The 11,105-nt window shown below is 45.3% G+C and overlaps 1 protein-coding gene across 1 annotated transcript in view; it reads right to left on the bottom strand.

Annotated features, from left to right (window-relative positions):
• Positions 1–11,105, bottom strand: part of cacna1ba (calcium channel, voltage-dependent, N type, alpha 1B subunit, a) — a 668,325-nt gene that overhangs the window by 211,808 nt on the left and 445,412 nt on the right. Inside the window, exon 32 of the mRNA XM_037680745.1 lies at positions 4,520–4,616. Within this exon, the coding sequence (XP_037536673.1) occupies positions 4,520–4,616 (97 nt within the window). The remainder of the gene's footprint in view (positions 1–4,519; positions 4,617–11,105) is intronic.

Below are 11,105 nucleotides of genomic sequence, written 5' to 3'. Positions count from 1 at the left end.
AAATAGCACCTCCTTGAGGTGTTTCAAGCCAGCCTGCCGGTGAGTTACCAGAAATTGGCTTTACACGTGCAAAAAGGGACCATCTGTCTAAACAATCATCAGTGCATAACAATCAATTGTTATAGGCAAGATGTTCACTTACTACTCACCGAACCAGCCTGAGGACAACCTGGCCAAAATGGTTAAAAAAAGTATTTTTAATCTCAGACATCCAGGTAAATAAATGACAAAAAAAGTTACATCATGTCATCTGGACAGATTCTTATTGAGAGAAACGCTTCGTCTTTCATCCAAAATACTTCATCAGTCTGAGGCCTGCCACCAATATCTGTCTTATAAATAGCACCTCATTGAGGTGTTTCAAGTCAGCCTGCTGTGGAATTACCAGAAACTGGCTTTACACATGAAAAAAGGGACTATCTGCCCAAAAATAGAAAAGGATCATCAGTGCATGACAATCAAATGTAAAATAATTTTTTTAACCATTTTGGCCAGGTTGTCATCAGGCTGGTTTGGTCAGTAGCAAGTTGGCAATCTTACCTATAACAACTGATTGTTATGCACAGATGATTGACTGTTTAGACTGATGGTCCTCATATATGCATGTGTAAAGCCAGTTACTGGGAACTCCACAGCAGGCTGGCTTGAAACACCCCAATAAGGTGCTATTTGATTCCATTGATTCCAAGATGGCGCCCGAGCTGGTGGCTTGCCGTTCACCTCTGTCCACTCTGTTTCTTTTTTTGCTATTTTTATCATTTTTCTTCAATAAGATCAGCTCACTACTGGTGTATGATCGCCAGCAACTGCTCAATCTACAATTTTCCACCACTTATCTCACCTCCTATGAACATTTTGATCGGGGTTCTGGGCCCCCACCTCCGCTGCTTGGGAACGTACCTGGGTATCTCCAGCGCGCGGCATTCGTGCCTGCACGAAAGCATCACTCTCGTCGCCGTGGGAGACGTGCTGGCCGCCTCGTGAGGCTCAAAGCTAGCCTCGCTCGTTCCTCAGCTACAGCTGTCCACCGGAATGAGGTTTCTCCACCTGGATGCTTCGCGGAGTCCTGCCTGCTGCAGAACATTGGGTCGGAGGCGTGCAGTGAGCCCAGCTGCGGTGTTTCCAACCGTATCCAGCAAACCGAAACCAACCCGGGTCCAACAGCTGTACCATCTGCTGCCCCATCTGATCGTACCAACGACCCTGCTGTGTCCGGCGGCTCCTGGATTCCGGCTGTTCGTCCCGGCTGCACTTTCTCCGGCCGGAGGAGGCGAGGACCCGACGTAAACAAACCGAAACCGCTGATCTGTGCCCCCCCCTCAACTTCTCCCTCAGCTGCTGACCCAACAAGGTTTGCTCTCCTCAATGTGAGGTCTTTAACAAACAAAACCTTCATCATGAACGACTTTTTCTGCACAAATAATCTGGATTTCATGTTTCTGACGGAGACTTGGCTTCCTCCGGGTGAGTCAAGTGTGTTTTCTGAACTGGTGCCTGCTGATTGTACTTTTCTTAATTGCCCGAGGTCATCTGGAAGAGGTGGAGGAGTGTTGGCTGTTTTTAAGAAAATCTGGAAATGCAGACTGTTACAGACACCATCTTTTCAGACCTTTGAACTGCTGCATTTTGAACTGGGCCGCTCCAACCCCATGTTGATTGCGGTGCTTTATCGACTGCCCAAATCCTCCACAGGCTTCATCAGTGAAGTCTGTCTTTCTCACTGCAATACTGTTAAAATACGACCGTGTGCTGATTCTAGGGGACTTCAATGTGCACGTCTGTTGCCCTGAAAAGCCTTTGGTTCAGGACTTTTTAGATCTGATCCACTCTTTAAACCTGGTGCAAAATGTTGTCGGTCCCACACACCATCAGGGTCACACTCTTGATATTGTTCTGTCTTGTGGTGTCTCTGTGCTAAATCTGGAAATTGGGGATGCTGTCATGTCTGATCTCAAACCAATCTCATTTGTAATACCTCTTGCTCGTGTCTCTAAATCTCCCGCTCCACCCAGGACCTGTCGTATATTTAACCCTTCAACTGCTGCTCGTTTTTCCTCTGCCTTTATTACCACTGCTGCTACAACACCTGAAACCTCTGCCTGTGTCGGTGCTCAGGAGCTGCTTAGTAACCACAATGTGACCTGCACTAAGATCTTGGATCTGGTGGCCCCACTAAAAGTCAGGAAACCAAAGAGAGCCCAGTACCCATGGATGAATGAGACCACCAGGGCAGCGAGACGCCTGTGCAGGAGAGCTGAGCGCAAGTGGAAAAAGGACCATCTCCAGGTTTCCTTCATTTTGCTCAAAACCTGTTTAAAAAATTACCAGAACACTGTCAAATCTGAAAAAAAACAAATATTTCTCCCAACTCATCAACTCAAATAGACACAACCCCCGCGCCCTATTCACAACAGTAAATTCCATTCTAAATGTCCCTTCGTATTCATGTATGGAGGCCTCTGTTGACACCTGCAATGACTTCACTAAATTCTTTGTTAACAAAGTGGAGTTGATCAGGGCCTCCATCCCCCGCTCCTTAGTCGACCCATCAGCTTTTGTTTCGTGTTCTGCTACTTCAGGCAATTCAAACCAATCACACTCCCATTGTTAAACAAAGTTGCTGGTCACATGAAGCCATCAGGATCACCATTGGACCCCATCCCAGCAGCATTGTTCAAACAGGTTCTACCAGCGATTGGGCCTGCTGTTCTAACAATACTAAACAGTAGTATTGCTACAAGCGTTGTCCCAGAGGCGTTCAAACATGCAGTAGTCACACCGTTAATTAAGAAAACTGGTCTTGACCCTTCAGCCTGCTCAAATTACAGGCCAATCTCAAAACTCCCCTTTCTGTCCAAAATCCTGGAAAAAGTAGTTTTTACTCAGTTAAATCAGTTTTTAACTGAGAACAAAATCTTTGAGGTCTTTCAGTCTGGTTTCAAGCAGCTCCACAGCACCGAAACAGCTTTGGTTAGGGTTTGTAATGACATTTTAACAGCAAATGGTTCTGGCCATTTTGTGGCTCTTGTACTCCTCGATCTTACTGCCGCTTTCGATACTGTTGACCACAGTATCCTCATCTCTCGGCTTGAACACTGGGTTGGGATTACAGGTGCTGCATTAGACTGGTTCCGCTCATACCTCTCTGACAGGAGTTTTTGTGTGAAGGTGGGTAAAAATCTATCCACTTCAATGCCTCTTTCCTGCGGTGTCCCGCAGGGCTCGATTCTCGGACCCCTTCTATTTTCACTCTATCTGCTTCCGCTGGGGTCGATCCTGAGAAAACATGGTATTCCATTCCATTGCTACGCCAATGACTGTCAGATCTACCTGCCACTGAAACCAGCCAGTGCTTGTTCCGTCCACCCTCTCCTCAAATGTCTGGATGACATTAAGACATGGATGGCTTCAAATTTTCTAAGTTTTAACGACCAGAAGACTGAAGTCATTGTCTTTAGCCCTAGCTCAGCTGCCGCCTCTTATCCTGTGAACCTGGACTCCCTTCAGCCTTATCTGAAGCACTCTGTTAAAAACCTTGGAGTGGTTTTTGACTCGGATTTTAAGTTCGACAAACAGATCAGTTCAGTTCTGCAGAGAAGCTTCTTCCAACTGCGGCAGGTAGCTAAGCTCAAGCCAGTGCTGTCTAGACCCGACCTTGAGACACTAGTCCATGCATTCATCACAACCCGCCTGGACTATTGTAATTCACTGTATGCTGGGGTCAGCCAGGCCTCTATCTCACGGCTACAGCTCGTCCAGAATGCTGCAGCTCGGCTCTTAACCGGTACACCGAGGTATGAGCACATCACACCAGTTCTATCCTCCCTACACTGGCTTCCTGTGAGAACTAGGATTGATTTCAAAATTCTCCTCCTGACCTATAAGTGCCTAAATGGCCTTGCACCCATCTACCTCTCTGACCTACTGGAACCATATGTTCCCTCTCGGGCTCTGAGATCATCCGATCAGCTGCTTTTGGTTGTTCAAAAAACACGACTGAAGCTCCGAGGAGATCGGGTGTTTTCAGTCATGGGTCCCAAACTGTGGAACAACCTACCCCCCAACATTAAGCATGCCACCTCCCTTCCTGTGTTCAAGTCCCTGCTAAAAACATATCTGTTCTCTCTGGCGTTTCATACTGTGTGAGTTGATTTAGTATATCTTGTTCCATGTCTTCATTTTAATGCTGTTGTTTTAATTTTTTAAGGTATATTCTTACTGCTTTTTATTTCTCAGTGTTACCCTTAGTGTTAAGCACTTTGATAACAGTCTATCTGTTTTAAATTGTGCTCTATAAATAAATATGACTTGACTTGACTTGACTATTTATATGACAGACCTTGGTGGCAGACCTCAAACTGATGAAGTCTTTCAGATGAAAGATGAAACGTTTCTTCCAAGAAGAATCTGTCCAGATGACACAATTTAACTTTTTTTGGTGATTTATTTATCTAAATGACTGAACTTACTTACTTTTAAATTGATGAACATAAATCAGGAAATGTTAGCTAAATGGAACCTTTAGTTTTGGCAGACGTTTGATGGTCTTCAGAGGCCTGAGAACTCGTAGGACCCTCAGGGACTTGATTGTGCTGATATCTTTGCCTTTAGTCCCCCTGAAAACAGCAAGCTCAGTTAAATTCCAGAGACAACACACAGAGTTCATTCTTCAGTAAACGTTCTGGAACTACTTGTCAGATTTAATTATACAACAACAGTCAGTAAACTTGAAGTGAATAAATCTGAAATGTGGCGGGATGTGAAATGAATGTTCAGATCAGCTGTGTGGAAAAAATACAAATGTACACAAAGATTTCAATCATAATAACACATGGGGAACTGGACATGCCTTTGTGTCAGATGAAGGGATTTCTACAAGATGGTGACATAGAATCATATTACCTAGAGGCTGAATCCAATGTTCAGGTTGGGATCTACGAGTCATTTGGAAGGTTAGCTGGGTATAGGCTCAATCACGATGTGTTAACTGAACATAAACTCACTTGAATGCATATTCAAAGCAGGGAAACATTTAAAAGAGCTCTTCTTAGTTGGTCAGATTTTATATTAAGCTCTATAGCCTCATTCACATTCTGCACTATAGCCCCAAAGAGGATCCCTTCTTTAAGCTACCTCTGGTCATTACCACATGAAACAGTCAAGGCAGTAAAGTCAGTGCTTAATTTGTAAACCCGTGAACCAAACAATGCCGGAATGTAAATAATAAGGTGGGGCGGGGTTGTCTCCCCACCCCACACCCAGAAAATTTTGAATAAAGTAGATGCCATTTCCTACATTCTGGTGTATTTTAATGAGTTATTTAACATCTAGTTTTACCTACATAAGTAAACACTTGATTCAGTAAGCATTTTAGTGTTAATGGCACAACAAGAAGTAGCCTGACCAACAGCTCTCCTTGTGTGAATAGAGCATGCTCCGCTTCTTTCATGCATCCTTAGTAAGCTTTATTAGTAAGCTTGAGGGTTACCGGATCCAAGCAAACAGTTACCGGAACGCATCCTGTCAAAATAGGGTTAGTTCACAGAGCCTGTTCAGACAGTATCCCGCTCAAATTAAGCCCTGAGTAAAGTCCCATGATGATGAACTAACAGCTAAAACTGGCATCAAGGAACAAGCTCAATGACATCAAAGCTGCTGGTCAGAGCAGAGCGCTGCTGGCCTCAGTGAACACATCCTCTGCAGCTTGGTTTGATAAGACTGATAGAAAACTTGGTTCAACTCTTTCAACTCCACTCTCAAAGACTTCGTGTGAAGCTAGCTTCTGACCATAAGACCAGGTTCTCGTCTCGTGATTTAATACAGGATGAGGTTATTTCTGAGCTCTAAGAGCAGCAAAAGCTGTTGTTTCTGCAGACTTCCTGCAGGAACATTCAATTGTACCAGATTCAATTGTACCAGAATAATCAGATTAAACATAAGGGTTTATAAAACAGTGTTCACACGAAACAATGTGATAATTTTATGAAAGGCGTCACTTTACCCTAGAAGGGATCCATCCCCCCCCCCCCCCCCCCCCCGCAATATCCATCCATCCATCCATTATCTTCCACTTGTTCCAAAATTGGGTCGCAGGGGCTACAGCTTGAGCAGGGAGGCCCAGACAGGTGTTTCCACAGCCACCTCTTCTAGCTCCTCTGGGGGGACCCCAAGGCGTTCCCAGGCCAATCGAGAGACATAGTCTCTCCAGCGTGTCCTGGGTCTTCCCCGGTCAGACATGCCTGAAGCACCTCCCTAGGAAGGCGTCCAGGGGGCATCCTTAACAGATGCCTGAACCACCTCAACTGGCTAATGTTGATGAGGAGGAGCAGCGGTTCTACACTGAGTCTCTCCCAGAAAACTGAACTTCTCACCCTATCTCTAAGGGAGAGTCCGGCTACGCTGTGAAGGAAACTCCTTTCAACCGCCTGTATCTGCAATTTCATTCTTTCTGTCACTACCCAGAGCTCGTGACCATAGGTCAGGGTAGGAACATAGACTGACCTGTAAACAGAGAGCTTTGCCTTACAGCTCAGCTCCCTCTGCACCACAATGGACCAGTACAGAGTCTGCAATACTGCAGATGCTGTACCAATCCATCTGCCAATCTCATGCTCCATTCTTCCCTCACTTGTGAACAACACCCCGAAATACTTGAACTCCTCCACTTAAGGCAGAACCTCACACTCGACCTGAAGAGAGTAATCCACCTTTTTCTGGTTCAGAACCATGGCCTCATATTTGGAGGTGCTGATTCTCATCCCAGTTGCTTCACACTCGGCTGCAAACTGCTCCAGTGAGAGCTGAAGTTCACGGCACGATGATGTCAATAGGACCACATAATCCGCAAAGAGCAGAGATGGAATCCTGAGGCTACCAAACTGGAATCCCTTCGCCCCCTGGCTGCACAAAGAAATTCTGCCCATAAAAGTTATGAACAGAATTGGTGAAAATGGGCAGCCCTGGCGGAGTCCAACTCCCACCCTGAAGGAGTTCGACTTACTACCGGCAATGCGAACTAAACTCTTGCACCGCTTGTTTAGGGACTGAACAGCCTGTAACAACGGGCCCACAATCCCATGCTCACGGAGCATCCCCCATAGTGTACCCCGAGGAACACAGTCAAATGCCTTCTCCAAGTCCACAAAACATATGTAGACAGGATGGGCAAACTCCCATGACCCCTCGAGGACCCTAGTGAGGGTAAAGGGCTGGTCCAGTGTTCCACAGCCAGGACAGAACCTGCATTGTTCTTCCTGGATCTGAGGTTCGACCAGCAATCAGAATGACTTCTGCAGTACCCCTGAATAGACCTTACCAGGGAGGCTAAGGAGAGTAATGCCCTGTAATTGGAGCACACCCTCCAGTCCCCCTTTTTGAAGAGGGGAACCACTACCCCAGTCTGAAAATCCAGTGGCACTGTCCCTGATATCCACGCAATGTTACAAAGGTGTGTCAGCCAATACAGCCCCACAACATCCAGAGCCTTTAGGAAATCAGGGCAAATCTCATCCAGCCCCGGAGCCCTGCTGCCGTGGAACTTTTAAACTAACTCGGCAACCTCAGCCATGGTTATGGACAGACCAAACCCAAAGTCCCCTGACTCTGCTTCCTCCATGGAAGACATGTCAGTGGGGTTGAGAAGGTCCGAGAAGTACTCCTTCCACCTCCCGATGACATCACTGGTTGAGGTCAACAGCACTCCACTTTCACTGACTACAGTGTTAGTAAAGTGCTGTTTTCCCCTCCTCAGCCATCTGATGGTTTGCCAGAATCTCCTTCGAGCTAACCAAGAGTCGTTATCCAGAGTCTCACCCAACTCCTCCCACATCTGAGCTTTTGTCACAGCAACAGCCAAGGCTGTGGACCGCTTGGCTCTCCGGTACTCCTCAGCTGCCTCTGGAGTCCCAACAGCCAACAAGGACCAATAGGACTCCTTCTTCAGCTTGACAGCCTCCCTAACCCAGGGTGTCCACCATTGAGTTCAAGAATGGCCACTGCGAGAATTACCGACAACCTTGCGGCCACAGTTCAAGGCAGCCACTTCATCAATTGAGTCACGGAACATGACCCACTTGGACTCGACGTTCCCCGCCTCAGCTGGGATGCAGTTAAAGCTCTCCCAGAGGTGTGAGTTGAAGATCTTTCTGATGGGTTCTTCTGCCAGGCATTCCCAGCAAACCCTCACTATACGTTTGGGTCTACTGGGTCTGTCCGGCATCTTTCTCTGCCATCTGATCCAACTCACTACCACGTGGTGATCAGTTGACAGCTCAGCTCCTCCCTTCTCCTGAGTGTCCAAAACAAATGGTCAATCAGATGACATGAATACAAAGTTAATCATCGGCGTCCTAGTGCCAAGTGCACTTATGGACACCCTTATGTTTGAACATGGTGTTTGTGATGGACAAACTATGACTAGCACAGAAGTCCAACAATAGAACACCACTCAGGTTCAAATCAGAGAGGCTGTTCCTCCCAATCACGCCCCTCCAGGTCACACTGTCATTACCCACGTGGGCATTGAAGTCCCCCAGAAGACTAAAGGAGTCCCCAGTTGGTGCACGTTCCAGCACCTACGCCAAGGACTCCAAGAAGGTTGGATACTCTGAACTGCTATTCGACGCATAGGCACAAACAACAGTCAGAGCCCGTTCCCCCACCCAAAGGCGCAGGGAAACTACTCTCTCATCTACTGAGGAAAACTCTAACACACAGGCACCAAATCGGGGGGCTAAAAGTAGACCCACACTGGTTCGGCGCCTCTCTATGGAATGAGGTCCAGCCCCTCTCAAGGAGATCAATTCCAGAGCCCATGTTGTGCGTCGAGGTGAGCCCAACTATATATAGTCGGTACCTCTCAATCTCAAGCACAAACTCAGGCTCCTTCCCCACCAGTGAGGTAACATTCCATGTCCCAAGAGCCAGATTTGGTAAGCCGCAGTCAGAGCGCCAAAGTCACTGCCTTCGGCCACTGCCCATGGAGTCATGCACCTGACTCATATGGCCCCTCCTGCAGGTGGTGGGCCCACAGGAAGGCCCCCAAATATAAAAGGTTCAATTTACTTTTATTCAGTGGCTTACATCTGAATTTTGTAAATCATATTGAATTGCACTGAATTAATTTTTATAATAAAATATCAATATTTCCCATCACTACAGTGTAATCTGAGTTGATAAAGTGTCAGTTGTATTTGAGGCTAATCTGAGAAGGCCCACTTTCATTTGTGAAAAATAAACAACATGTTTTTCATACATTCTTTATGTTGGTAAAAACTTCCATCAATAAGGCTGGAAACAAGTCAAACCTCCCACAGGCAAGATTAAATCAAGGTGGTGAGATTAATAATAATTTTAAAATTAATAATACAATAAATGTGTGCATTTCACTGCAAAACAAACAAAAAACTAATAAAATAATCCAACAAAAGTTGCTGGATCCAAAGTGGAGAAATGAATTCTGAACAAGCTGAAGATTCAACATAATCTGCTGCTTCCTTAGATAGATAACTTTCACCAATTGTTTTGTTATGCTTCTGTTCAGTGCCCTAAGATGGCTTCTGATGTGACTTGGCACTACAGAAATAAACTGAATTGAATGGAATTAAATTACTCCAGAAATATCCTGACATTACAAGTACAGCTGCATCTTCGTTTCATGTTGATATTCTCTCCTCCTCATCAAACAGCCTGGATTTATGGACATTTTTAGTTCTGCAATGAATGCTCATTCTGAAATGAACGCTTGTTTAGAGGATAAACACCGAGACATGCTTCCAAAACTCAGAAGTTTTCATTGTGTCCTTCTAGCAGTTCTTATAACTAGAGAACGTGTCACCTGAAGTCTGTGGCCTGTTGTAAACAACTGTCAGGGATATTTTTTATTTATTTTTTTTATCAAGGTCAAGGATGCTTATCACTAACTAATGTTAAATTGTTGAACCATGTGTGTGTGTGTGTGTGTGTTCAGAGAGTTATTTTCCCTCTCAGAGAGGAGCCTGCATGTGTAGCCGAGGTCATGCTGACCAAGAGCTGATAAGGTATCTCGCACACTGTCAGGTGCAGGTCCTCATAACTGGGCTTCAATGAGACATCTGTGTATGTATCTGTTGTGACTGTCTGTCCTTGCAAGTAAAAAAAAAACTGTTAAATATCTTCACGTGTCCTCGTGTATGGCTTCTTTTAGTAATTAAGATGAAAAGAGGACATTTTTATCCAACATCAACTTCTGTCATGAAAATGTGAAAAAGGTTGAGTTTTCTATTCGCTCTGAGTGATCCAATAATAATGGATTTTTAACCACATTAAACTGTTTTATACTTTCAAAGGACATCAGTGAACCCACTGACAGTAAAGTCCGAACAAATGAAATGAAGAGGTAAAAAACTTCTAACAATGTTTTGTCACACTCATGAGACCGCTGCTGTTTCCTGGAGATGCAGAAAGCTGAACCCTGAAAACAAAACAACCAATTTATAACTTTCATCAAATCTCTCAGTGTGTGATATTCTGTTAAACTGAAACTACCTGATGCATGCTCAATAATCCAGGTAGAAAAATCCAAAAAAATTTCAATCTGGTCCTCTGGACATTCAAAAAAACAAAAAACAAAACAAAGCAAAAAAATCTAGAAATGTTTCGTCTCTCATCCAAGAGACTTCCTCAGTCTGAGGTGCTGTTTTCAGCTCAGTCTCTTAAATAGCACCTTCTCAGAGTGGATCAACCAGTTTGCTGCTGACAACCAAAACCAGCTGATCACATGCTCAAGAAGGACCATCAGCCTAACAATGGGTCATTAGCACACTGATGGCTGTTTACTACTCACAGAGGGCTGAGTGATACTAGCAATCACAGCATTGTAAGAGGGGGACAGTTGAACCCGGAGGCCTCCACCCCTGTTTAATGATGGACGATTTCTTTTCACAAAGATGGCCTCCTTTACTCCTCTCTCAAACCATCGTTCCTCTCTGTCCAGGATGTGAACATCTTCATCCTTGAAAGAGTGACCGCTGGCCTTGGAGATGAGTGTAGACCGCAGAATCCTGGCCTGGTTGTCAGCAGCAAACTGGTTGATCCACTCTGAGAAGGTGCTATTTAAGAGACTGAGC

The sequence above is a fragment of the Nematolebias whitei genome, chromosome 8 (assembly GCF_014905685.2).
Source record: "Nematolebias whitei isolate Nwh7 chromosome 8, NemWhi1, whole genome shotgun sequence".
Classification (NCBI taxonomy): domain Eukaryota; kingdom Metazoa; phylum Chordata; class Actinopteri; order Cyprinodontiformes; family Rivulidae; genus Nematolebias; species Nematolebias whitei.
Note: the sequence above shows the minus strand (reverse complement) of the source record. Positions and strands in the feature narration are given on the sequence as shown.